The sequence below is a fragment of the Martes martes genome (genome assembly GCF_963455335.1).
Source record: "Martes martes genome assembly, chromosome: X".
Classification (NCBI taxonomy): Eukaryota; Metazoa; Chordata; class Mammalia; order Carnivora; family Mustelidae; genus Martes; species Martes martes.
In genome coordinates, this window is record NC_137897.1 from 1,252,838 (window position 1) to 1,266,242 (window position 13,405).

General features: G+C 46.4%; 1 protein-coding gene across 1 annotated transcript in view; it reads right to left on the reverse strand.

Annotated features, from left to right (window-relative positions):
- Positions 1 to 13,405, reverse strand: part of DHRSX (dehydrogenase/reductase X-linked) — a 139,265-nt gene that overhangs the window by 98,058 nt on the left and 27,802 nt on the right. The window contains exon 3 of the mRNA XM_080794980.1: positions 9,060 to 9,128. Coding sequence (XP_080651106.1) covers positions 9,060 to 9,128 — 69 coding nt within the window. The remainder of the gene's footprint in view (positions 1 to 9,059; positions 9,129 to 13,405) is intronic.

Genomic DNA, 13,405 nt, shown 5'->3' on the forward strand with positions numbered 1-13,405 from the left:
TGGAGTACATATAGCATTTGCTCTGAAGCAGAAAGGTCATTCTGTGGTAAGATTCCTATAGACACGTGTGTCCCGGAAAACCAGAGATAGGAAGCCGACTCTAAGACAGCAAATTTAGGAAATCCTTGCCATCCTGGGGCATCACATCAATGCTTTCATTATCTCTCCAGCATCAGATGGGTGAAAACATGTCAATTAAGAACTCAAAACAGGATGAGTCAGGGCAGGTGCCCGATGGGCAAAGCCCACACCTATGGTAATGATGCTGAGTGACTGATGGACTGGCATATCAAACACCGAAAGTTTATCAGGATATACTAGAGTTTATCAGGATATACTAGGCTATGGAGTGATGACATGTAAGTTAGGGAAGGAGAAAAAGGCTGAACCAACTCCACGGTGTAACGTGCCAAGTATATGTAGGTGAGCTCCAAGTGTATAAGGCCAGCTCAGGGCGCGTGAAGATGGGCGACCAGATCACCCAGGCAGAGAGCAATCTCTACCCCCAGGTCCTGAAGCAAGGCATGGCAATATCCACGTCCTATGTCACTGGGCTCATTCCACCCTTGCCACTCCTTCTCAGGCCAACACATCTTCACCAAGTGGCCTAATCATCACCCAGATGAGCAGTTCAGCATGAAAACACACAGGGGGGTAGAAGGGACAACGTGATTGGTGCCAGTGTCCTGGAGAACCCCCTGCCAACATCACTCCATTCCTGTTCTACTCCTCATTCTGCGTTTCAGAATACATCTCAAGGGGAATGTGAAAAAGTGTTCAAGGATAGAAATTCAAGGGCATGGAGCGTATATAATCATAAAAAATGTGCATTGATAAGAAATGAGATGAATGATTTGTTATATCTCCACAACAGAAGAGTAGGTAACCATAAAAATAAGGACGTCTGTTTATTAACAGAGAAAGAATTCCCACAAGACAGAACATGGAAAAGCCAGGTGTTACGGGTAGAAGGGAAAGCAGGATCTCGTACCGGTTGATGGATATGTATCCAGAACTCAAGCGGCACCTGGGATACGCTTCCTCCTGGGGTGGTTTTAGATTTGAGGGATCCATGAACTCGTTATGGGTTGTGAAGACCCTAGAACCCTCTCCAGCTCATGGGGGCATTTTCAGAGCCCTTGAGGAGTATGCGGTTCCCTCTGCTGAGTTGCTGCTGATAGGAAGAGGTGGTCACACCACCATCTTTCTCGGTGCCATTTTGACTCACTGACAGAAGCATGGAATGCTTTTTTGTCCTCATTCACATGTGCACTCACACCACATACTCTACCTACAAGCTGGTGTGTACGTAACGGGCCTTCCCGGGACAGAACACACTACACAACAGAAACCAGTGTTCCTAGAAGACCCCAGCCAATGGACACCCAACTCAACTCCTGTCCATCAGTTTCTTTCTTTTCCTCTTCCCCGTTGCCCTCCACCTCTCCCCATCCCCAAGGATCTCACTTATTTCTGAGTTCATTCCTGGATACCAAGTTCAAATTCCAACATCTCCACTTATTAACTGCATGAAATTGAGCAACTTCCTTAAACTCTTTATGACCCCACTTTCCTCATTTGGAAAACGTGTACAGTGATAATACCTATGTCAAAGGACAGGACACGTGACTCCTCTGGTACATAGCAAGTATCCAACATGATGTTGACTGTTCCCCTGAGTATAGCGATTGCTAACATAAAGGACTTTAGTGGTTTCTTTTGCTCAAATTTTTCATTGTAACCTCACAAGCTTATTAGAGAATGACCACAAATCCTGCTTTGCCAAAGGCAGCTCTCATTTATCCCTTCCCCCCACTGAGGATCCTTCTCAGATTTCAAGGTGCATTGCTCAAACACAAAATAGTAAACAGATGAGCTGAGGAGTCAAAGGGCAGAGTCTGGGGCTGTTGGGACAGCTGGAATTGACATGCCAAAACTGAAGGATGCCCAGGCGCAGAGCTCGAGCAGAATATAACAGATGGGCTAAGAGGACAGTGGTCAAAGTTTGGGGCTGTTAGGGCAGCTGGAATCAACAGGTACAATCCTAAAACTGAAAGGCCATGGTGAGTGGGGAGCACCAAAATGCGAGTAGAAACTTCTGCGGACCCCTTGGCTGAGTACTGAATTTCAAAGGCTCCAACATGGGACACCAAGGAGCTCAGAAGCAAACAACAGCTGGAAGGTTGAAAGGTGAGCAGAGACATTTCAGCTGCTGCCTGGTGTTGGGGAGACAAGATGACATTTGAATCCTGCCAAGTTGGAAGGACTTGGTGAACATCTTGGGCTCTCACCTGAAACCTGAGATGGTCTATGTCTTTGAAGAAAGCGCTGCGTCTCAAGATGAAGATCTCCGTCCAAGGCCCAAGGGCAACAACGAAATAGACTTATGATAACCAGACTCTAGCTGAACTTCCACAAGGTCTAGGTATCCCGCAAGTCCTATCATTGCTTGCGACAAAACTCAACATTCTTCAGAGGAAGATAAGCAGAATCCAAGGTTTGTACCGTGGATCAGTCACGGTCTAATACACAACAAAAATCACCTCACATGCAAAGAAACAACAACATGTAACCTGCTGTCAAGAGGGAAAAAAATCAATAGAAACAGACTCAGAGATGATGCAGATGTTAGAATTAGCAGAAAAGGACTTTAAAGTAGCTACTACATATTAAAGAGGCTATAAGAATGGCTGGCTGTCAAGGATGAGGATATGAAGAACGTCCAAAAAGATAGGTAAACTAAAAATAACCAACTAGAAACCCTAAGCCTGAAAAATACAGTTTGTTTTGCTGTAATCAAAAAACCCAATCATGGGATTAAAAGTATAATAGATACAACTGAAAAAACCATTTGGTGAACTTGAGGTAGGTCCATAGAAATTATCCAAAATGAAGCACAGAGAAAAATGTTTAAAAGCTGGGATAAAATGAACAGTGCTCATTGAAATAAATGCCAGAGAGTGCCATACTGTCTAATGGATGTGTAATTGTAGACTCGTAAGAACAAGATGGAAAGAACAGAACGGAAAAAGTTTTTGAAAAAAAAAAAAAAGGCTGAAAATTCTCTAAATTTTATCACATCTAACTACTCACAGATATAGAAAACCTTTTACACCCAAGCAGTATAAACATGGCAGGGAGGGGGTAAGAAATCACACCTATGCATATTCTCAAACTTCTGAAAACAGAAAATAACACAAAAGATGGGAAAAGACACTTATATTCATGAAATATTGATGATAAGTATAGCTGTCTTCTCATCCCAAATGGCAAAGGTCCATGTCAGAACAAGTGTAATATCCGGGGGGTCAGAAGATGTTTCCAACCTGGAATTCTGTAACCACGGAAAATAGCTTTCAAAAAATGAAGGTTAAGTAATGACATTTTCAGACAAGGGAAAGGTACGGAAATTTGTGATGAGCAGACCCCACAGCAAAGAAATGCTAACGGGAGTTTATCATGCTGAAGTGAAATGGGCCCAGATGGAAACCTGGTTCTACAAAAAGGAACAGGGGAACACGGGAAGATCAGGAGTAGACAGGGACCACCTTACCTGCAAATAAATACTTAGGACCATGCAAATCCCACAGCTGCTCTCTGGAGAAAGTACAACGTGGCTCCGTGAGAAAAGCATTTAAGATAAAACATGCAAGTACAGGAAATATAAATATTATCTCCAAGGCCGTACAGTACCTTTTGGAGACTCTCCTGGACATAAGGGTTTACAGCACCTGCTACAAGGGGGATCTAACGACTTTCTAACTCACTAACGTGATGGGTTCTGCCTACTCAAACCCACATATCACATGTGGTCCTATCTCTGGGTCTAACCGATGTGTGCAAAATATCTTTACATAACACTCCACATTTTATTAAAAAAAAAAAAACAACACCCTTTGTTACTCTATGCTTCTATTCTATAGTAACGAAAATCTACTTCATTTCCCCCAGAGGGAAAAATGTCATGGAAGTAATATTTCTAGAATAATTTTTTGAAACCATTACAAGCGTGATGTCCCATTAGTTGGCTTAGATGCACAGACCATCTTGAGATGTGTTCAAAGGAACCATTTGAGAAGCGTCCAACGGAAGAGTGGAAATAAAACGGCCGCTGACCTTGCAAGGAGTGAAAATATTGCATAAATTATCGGTGGGGGAAGCAGAATGTGGCAGGCTATCTGAGGATGAAAATTCTTCCTTGTAGGATTTTTTTTTTAATCCAATAGGTATTTATAGAGGAGCTAAGGAAACCAGGCAGACAATCGCCCTCTCTCATAGAATTCACCTTGCTAGTGTTTCGAAAGGTTAAAATTAATCGTTGCAAGCCTGAGAAATGAAGAGCCTTTGAATGTAAGGAACAAGGTGAGAGCTATAATAGCCGATTAAATTTTCAGAAAGTGCTCAGCGTTTCCTTCCATGCTTTCAGAGAAGACACGGTGACCTTCTAAAACTTCTAATTACCCCCCAGGAAACCGGCTGTCTGTCTGTCTGCCTGGCTATCATCTAGCTAGCAAACGTGGCTGTTTACTGCCTAACTTGGGACACTAAATTAAAACTGAAAGGTTAAAAAAAAAGGGGGGGGGGGACTCTAGTTTGAAAAAATTCAATCAGGGCCATTTTATGGAAGATAAGTAGTCTTGAACATATGCTGGACCTAAATATTCATGTCGAATATTGTTTGAACTTCGTTGGGGATACCATTGACTGACTATTGGCCAACAAACTCCCGTCAAGCTCTACACCAGAGGTAATGGGTGTTGAGAATTCTATGTCATAAAGGAAAAACAAACGTGGTAGAGGGAACAAAGAAATCCATGCCATCAACACTCACTCAAGTTTTTCCAAATGGACCGAACTCCAGTAGGATCATTCGGCAAAATCAGAGGCTCTATGAGTAGAAGAAAAATGGTAGGTGTCTACTCATGGCAAGGTAGGTCTCCATTCAAGATATGAATCTCTCTCCAATGACAAAGACCAGTAGATTGCGATCCAGAGACGCTAATAACTATTTGCATAATGAACACCAAACTGACGTCATAGTACTTTTTGCTTCCATGGCTAATTAAAGTATTTTGTAGTCAGTTGGATAATCCAAATATTATAGTTCAAAGACGTATTTCTAAGGGGAAACCATCCCGCTGGTAAGTGCACACAACTGACTTTTTCCGGCACGGGAAAAGTTCTCTTTCAACGAAAGCAAACCGGACATGAGACCTGAACAAAAAGCCCATGAATCAAACAGCGGACCCTTCTTCCCAATAAAGATGGAGAAAGTCACTACTGGCGGGACAATGTTAGGAAAGACATAGGGTGGTCAAGAACACACTTTTGAAAAACACAAAGCAAAGCCTTATAGAGAAGATCGCAGACTCCGTATCCTCAGTAGGATCATGATGAAGGTTTAGGATTAGGGAATTAATCCTAACAGGCTTTGTGTGAGTCTATGGCAAATAGCCAAAACAGAATTACCTTCACTAAGTCCTTTCAATAGTATTTAAATACTCTATTTCCATTTGGGTTCACTGGGATGCCGTTATGTCTTTCTTTTGTTTTTGTGATGCTGTTGGGTCTCGTATTTTTGTTTTCTATTTCATTTACTTATTTATTTATTTTGGTCCTAGAAGGAAGAGTATCTGCTCCAAACAAGACAGCCTTCTTCAGCAGTTATGATTCAAGAGCAATAAAGATTTTGGCGCCATCGATATGATGATAAGGTATTCAAACTCTTGTCCCTGGGAAAATCTCTCAGTGGAGAAATGAACCACATCGCCTCCGTTCCTGAAAACACTCATAAATTTATCCTTCCAAGAGCTCAAATAGTTGAAGGCTGGTATGTGGGCTTCCTCCCACCTCAACCTAAAGTAGGATCTCAACTGACCATGACCTCAAAGGCAGAAAGTACCAGAAAGTAAGGAGGATGAAGCATTCGATTAAGAAGTTAGTGGGTTTTTTTTGTTTTGTTTTTGTTTGTTTGTTTTTTTTTTTTTAACTTACATTAAGTCCAGAGAAGAGGAGGAGGTAGGCTGGAGAGCCTGTAGGCATTGAGAAGTCATTGTGTTCTTCACAGGAACCTACACTAATGTTAGGATGTGTGCTTGCTTGCTCAAAAAAGAAAAAAAAAAATCTAAAGAATCCACAGAGACACAATTACCCAACGCAGAAATCACAGAAGAGCCATAATCCATGAGTAAGTGTGGCTCCCGTGGGCCTCAATCCAAGTTGCGTTACTGGCATTGTGTGGGCTCCAGTGGGTCCACGCTGGTCTGGAGAAAAGCGTCTCCCTCTGAGCTCAGCTCTGGAGAGCACCCTGAGCTGGACCTGCCTGCAGGGAGATGTGCCGAGAGGAAGGGGACCTGGAGTCCCATGCACAGGGAGTGGTCCCTGGTTGTCTGGACGGTGTTTTTTGGGGGGGGCGTGCCCTGAGCCTGGATGCACATCCAGCCAAAGCAAAAGTCTGTCATGGATCACCACCCTACCGCTCCCACCCAGCGAAGCCCCAGCATCCTGCAGCTGACATGCCGGGCGGCGGCCCTCCACTGACCAACGCCTCCAAAGGCTCGGCTTCTGATCTAAACTTAATACAGTGCTACTTTCTTCTTTAATTCAATGCACCCAAAACTCACTTCAAAAGCCTGTTGTGTGTGTGTGTGTGTGTGTGTATCTGACTCAGACCTCTTTTCCCACTGCTCACCCTATCAACCCATTCGGTCATAATGGACAGAGGCAACGACCTTGAACGGGGTCTCCATTTGGAGTACCCATGCTGCACACCTCAGGGCTCGCCCGGCTTGGGTCCAGACACCTCCCTGGCTCCAAATGTCCACTCCCAGGCCAGGCAACACCCGATGACCCCCCTCAGGGCTTTTGCCGGTCCTGTTCTAAGAAGCAGAAAGAACAAAGCAGGACCAGCCACCCCCGCCAAGGACGCACAGCCATGCTTCTTGTACGCACAAAGGGTCTGCTCTTTTCATAAACGGACGTGCCCGGGAGCAGGAGGCAGTGAGGGGCTGCAGCACGCATCGAGATGGGCTGAGGTTCCTGGGACTGTGAATGTGCCCCTGCAGGGTTAGCCACCCCAGGGCCTGGATCTCCCAGATGCTAATTCCAGGTTTACTTGGTGGCATTTGAGAGGAAAGAAACAGAAGCCGCCAACAGAGGGCACGTCAGCTCTGACGCGAGGGGCATACCTGCTCCCAGAAGAGAGCACACCGTCCTGCATGATTAGGAATCATTGCCTTCATTGCCTCGCAGACCCTAAGACCCTCAGCGGCCTCCCCCACAGCTCAGCACCGAGGAGCTGACAAAGAGCTGTCCCTTGAAGCCACGGGCTTTGCACACCCACACCTGAATCTCAACACACAGCACGAGCACCAGCAGTAGCCATTTCTAATGTTAGGAATCACTTCTAGAACATTCTTTCCTCTGACAAATCAGGGCTATTGCTTACAGCCTTGTTAGAACATGTGAAACTCTTAAACTTTATGAATGAACCTTTGCTCCCTTCTTGCTTGGGTTGTTTGGCAAACTGTTCTTTAAACTATCCTTTTTTTAAAAAATTCATTCAGAATTTTTCAAAAGTCACAAAGAACACATGATTTGGTGGTTTCTCATGAGACTCCTCGTTGGGTCTGGAAATCAAGGGCTAGTGCATTTGTAACGGGGCCATGAGGGTTCAACCAGAGGGAAATGCAGATGCTCAGGCCCCATTCTCAAATGCTCTGGCTCCTCATGGAGCTGGGAATCTGCATTTGTAGCCTGTTCCCCGTGATGCTGCAGGACTAGAATACAACTGTGTTAGAGAACACCACCTCCGTGAGCCACAGTAAATGGGGACGGGGACAAGGATCATCTGTCATGATCATTTCTGTGCAGGAGCCGGACCAGCACTGGGCTACAAGGAAGCTCCCCTCCACGTTCTGTCCCAGGATCAAAGGGATCGTGCCACAAAAGTCAGGGGCAGCGGGAACGTCCCCCAGCTGTGTGCACAGAGTGAAATGCCAACTTTCAAGGCTGCCTTGGACAAGGTAGGTGGGGAATAAGGGTACCACGAGACAGATGTTCACTAGACTTGCCATCCACGGTTTTCCTTCTCTCTCATGCCTTATTAAAAAGAACTACCCCTGGTGAGCCTGGGTGGCTCAGTGGGTTGAGCTACAGACTCTTGGTTTTGGCTCAGGTCATGATCTTAGGCTCAGGTCATGATCTTATATCCCAGCTCATGGGATCAAGCCCTACATCAGGCTCCATGATCTGTGTAGAGTCTTCTTCTCCCTCTCCCTCTGCTCCTCCCCCTGCTCATTCTCTTTCTCTCTCTCAAACAAACAAATACAATCTTAAAAAGAAGGAGGAGAAAAAGAAACAGAGGAAGCAGAGGGAGGAGGAGGAAGAGGAGAACCACCATAAGCTCAGACCGGAGAAGCCCCAATGTCTGGGATACGCTCCTAGCGCCATCTTGGTTGGGTCCAGTCCAAGACGGTCGATGTGCATCTCCTTTTCTTAAACATGAGGCCCACGAGCAGGGCTCAGAAAGCACTCAGCAGCATTTGCAACCAGGACAGAGGTTACAGATAGGTGTCCACTGCTCGGGTTGGACAAGTAGAGAGAGCAAGCACTACAGGATTTGCTACAGAACGAGGCGGAGCCAGACACATCCATGATGGAATTATCTGCAGCCCAGAACCGTCAACCAGTAGACGCACCTGCTGGTAGTTGCACTGGACAGTTCCGGCATGAAGACATGCTACTGAGGCCCCCCCAGCCCTGGAGATGGGCACAGAATGGAAACAAGGTCCCGCTGTCACAGATATGCAATAGACCAGTGCATTGGAACGCTTTCATCAGCAGATGCTCCACAGAGCAATGGTATCACTGGGACATGTTACTGCTATTCAGCACTCTCTGGGGGGACTGGAAATCCCCAGAAGAAATGCACAAGACAGACATCCCCACCCCCGAGTGCTGCCTCCATGCCCACACTCGTGATCCAACGTCCAGGCCTGCAACTCAGCTGCCAACACCAACTCAGAAAGGACAAGACCCACGCGGCTCGAGAACACTACCTTTGTCATTCAAAGTCTCTTCTTGTATTTGTCTCACAGCTTCCTGGGCTTTGCCGGCGTTATTTCCAGCTATAAGGGAAAAAAAAAAAAAGGTATGATGAGTGGCAAGGTCCTCCAGACATTACCGAGCACGAGAAAATGTTGTCTTGAGGTGCAAAACACAACCTCGGAGGGGGCTCTTTATGGCTTGTCATCGAGCCCTGGTGTGGAACGGGGCCACCAGAACAGCCTTGGCCAAGGCAACATATCAGCTGATAGAGGATTGCCTTTAGCCTGCACTGGTGAGAAGAATGTCCCTGTCGTTGATTACTGGGATGTGACGCAGCTGGTGGCACAAAGAACACGGGGCGGTGGGCCGGAGAGAGCCAAGGATTACGTGAGCATAAAGATGGTGGCAGGAAAGTCAGAGCACAATAGAACTTTCTAAGAAACTTTAGTGGACACCCACCTCCCCCCACTCACTGGTGGTCTGAGCTCCAAAAGGACCATGGGCCATTCCCTCTATGAAGGTGGGATTTCCCATTTCCTTATCGAGGACTCTATACAAACTCCACAGGTATGACTCTGGGGAAACGTGAGCTTAGAAGAATGTCCACGCATGTGTTGTGTATGACGGACATCACTGTTAAAATAGAGATGGTGACATTTGGGCATTAAGATAGTGAATGAGGTTTCTTTAGTGTCTTACTAGAGAGCAGTGCATTGATGCTTGGAGGAAGGCATCTTGTTTTCAACTGTGTCCCTGAGCACACAGTCCGAATTTTTAGGTGTGCCGACTGTGGCTGCCATTCGGGGAGAAGACCAGGACACCCTGTCTTCCCACACACCAGTGCTCACGATCGACTGGACCACAGGCAGAAGTTCAGCTCCTTTGTGGGGTGAGCCAACCCCAAAACTCCCTGCCAGGGTGAGTCATGGGAGCGCTTCTGCACAAGGCAATTGGATTTGGCATCTAAGGAACACAGGCGTGGGAGTGAAGCTCCTGGAGCCCCGAGAAGTGACAAGTGGTATGAGGACAGCAGGAGAGACACGTGGCCTGGGAGGACCAGGTCCTAAAGGGGTGGACTGGCTCACATCGCCCTCCCACCTGCGTCCAGTCGCTGCTGGCCGGGTGTTCTCTGGGGTACAACCCTCTTGAGATCTCCATGAAAACGTATTACCAAACAATCTGTTCTGGAGACATATCTATGTGCTCTTTTCCTCTATTTTGTTTCATTTTTATATTTGAACTAACGTACAAGGGGCCCTGCTACGGATCCCCCTGCCACTTGATCCTGCACTCATTACTCTGTGTCACTGACAAGTGCCCCCCGCCCCCGCCAAAAAAACCCTGAGGGAACACCCTTCCCAGAAGCAGAAGGGTTTACAACAAAGAGTGAAGGAAACACAGACAGCAGAAGCGGTGAACGTCGTGAAATCAGAAACGTCTTTGGCTCCAGCTGGAGATGAACCTGAGATAAATATGGCAAAAGACATCTTCAGGGGGTGAAGGAAAGGATTCTATAAGGCGCCACCACCTTAAAGGAGTTCAAAGTTGCAGACGTCAAGAAAACGCAGCTGTGATAGTATTCACACCTTCGGCTCCCTGGAAGAAAGGGCATGTGACACGGTTGTTAGATTTTTGCTCAGAGGGTCTTCCTGTGTTGTGGGGTGCACAGTCAGTCGGACAGGATGCCATACCGGAAAGTTATATTCCATCTCTAAATGTTCTAAGCATCCAAGATGACAAAATAAAATTCACCTTTCTCTGAGCTGGGGCTGTGTACATGCGTGAGCTTATTTCGGAAATCCCATGCAATTTTAAAATATTCAAGAGCCATCGCTGGCGGGCTACGCTTCTGGCATTCCCCATCTTGGCGTCAAAGGTGGCCCAACGGGAGCCCGCGTGAAGTGGGAGAGAAGACACTCCACGTTCCGAAAGAGATATCAATGGCCAGAGAAAGGGGGGGGCATCAAACCAGCAGGGGAAACTGGTCATGGTAACACCTCCCCTCAATGGGCAGGTCACTACTCTCCCTGAGGCTCTGCATTAGAGGCATGGACACAGGCACTCTTTTGGCAAAGGTCACCTTTATCAGCTGGCTCCCCAGAGCTGGATATGGAACCTTGACCCTATGCAATTGTTAGAGATTTCCCACATTTACTGACCAAATACTTCATGAGAGGAAGAGTACTTGACCAGAATGGAAGGTAGGCACAAGCACAGTGGGTCTGCCTTCTGCTCATGCTTTCGGTGGGGGGCTAAGTTTAAAGACATTGAACCCAAACCAGGGCCAGCAAACTAGGAAACTGGGGCCATACCCGATGATCTCCTTGATGTGAAAAGAAAATATATATATATATATAGGAACTACCTATAGCTTTAAATATTGGCAATGGTGCTTTCCAGTTATCAAGACAGAGCTGACCATTGAGAGACACACTTAAGCAAGTATTTATTATCTGGTCCACACCAGAAAAAAAATCTACTGGCCCCTGGTCTCAAAAGCCACCTTTTAGATGGCTATTCGTAAAGAATTATAAAGACAGATCTGCCACCAAAACAGTATTTTGAAACTATGAGAACTGAGATATCGTGAGCAAATGAGAGATTTAATAATTAATGTATTTATGGTAATATTAATGTGCTTGGGTTGGATCCAGGTTCCCTTTTCCAATTCTTCAGCAAGTAACCGATTATGGTTTAAACATTAATGGACTCAGGATTGGCCAATTTGAAATCGGATATACACATCTCTTAGTTTTTATTTGGTGTGAAATTTACATTAAAGTGCCCACGATAATATTTTGTTAAGTGGCCTTGTATCAAACCGTCACACAAGATGAAACACTGTCCCTCTCAGAATATATGCAGTTACGCCCTGAAGGACCCGGGGAGGAGGGAACATTCACACTTGACTGGACTGAGCGGGTCAAACTGTGACCCATGCAGACACCGGAAGCTCTGTGGGAAAGACGACGCAGGAGGGTGAGGACAGGCGCACGCCGTTCAATTCAAGAGAAGAACTTTGGTGCAGGCAGGACTGTTCCTGGTCTCAGCAAACATCACCTAAATGAGGAGGTGATAGGAGAGTCACGGTTCCAGTCCTCACATGCATGAGTACCACATGCTCCCTTCATTGCATTCTGTCTGTAGATCACACTTCTCACTCAACTAGACCTGAGCATGACCTAACCCCAACCTGACTTCCTAGGGACTTACCCAACTAGACCTCCTCATGAGCCACCCAGCTAGAACTCATCATCACCTACCAAACTAGACCCCATCATCACTTAACCCAACTAGACCTACCATCACCTAACCCAACTAGACCTCATCACGACCTACCTGACCAGACTGCATCATCATCTAACCCAAAGAGACCCCATCATCACCTAACCCAACTAGACCTCCTCATCACTCACCCTACTAGACCTCATCATCACCTACCTGAACAAGACCTCATGATCCGCCCAACTAGACCTCCTCATGAGTTACCCAACTAGACCCCATCATGACCTAAGCCATCTATCCAGACTTCATCATGACTTAAAATGCCACACTGAGTCAAAAAGCACAGAAATGGAACAATTTTTTTTTTTTTTTTTGCATTGCAATATTGCCAAGTTTCACAAAGAATTAAGAAGATGAAGAAGACAGGTGCACTAGAGAAGTCACAAGGGGCAGAGATAACCAGTGCTGGATGCCAGTCCCCGGCTGTTCTCAGACTGGAGGGTCCTCCCCCATCCTGCTCCACCAGCTTCCTTCTACCACAAGCCAAGGTCCAGCGGACCCTCCGAGGGACTATGGCTCCTTCTGTTCAGGATGTGATGTCACTTTGGTTTTTTGGTTTTTGTTTTTAGTTTTTTAAAAATTTTCTTCATTTGAGAGAGAGAGAGAGAGAGAGAGAAAGTGAGAGCATGAGTGGGGGGCGTGAGGCCAAAAGGAGAGGGAGAAACAGACACCCCGCTGAGCAGGGTACCTGATGCAGGGCTCGATCCGAGGACCCTGAGATCATGACGTGAGCCAACGGTAGATGCTTAACTGACTGAGCCACCCAGGCACACCCCTGATATCACTTTGATCAAGTCATCCCAGATGGTGGCGAAATCCAAGACAAGGCAGTAGTCTCCCAGAGACCTGAGTCCCTCTGATCACACACCATGTCTCCCTGATGTGCTCAGGTCCCAGGGGGAGAGAAACACATCACGTGGATGCTAAAATTGAAGAGGAGTTCCAGAAATGCACACTCGGATGGGTCCCCTGTCCTGCAGGACCCCCGCATCCGCCAATGACTGCTCTTCATCTGGGTGGGGGAGGTAGATGTGGATGTTAGTAAAGACTGTCCTCGCAAAGACTTGTCAAA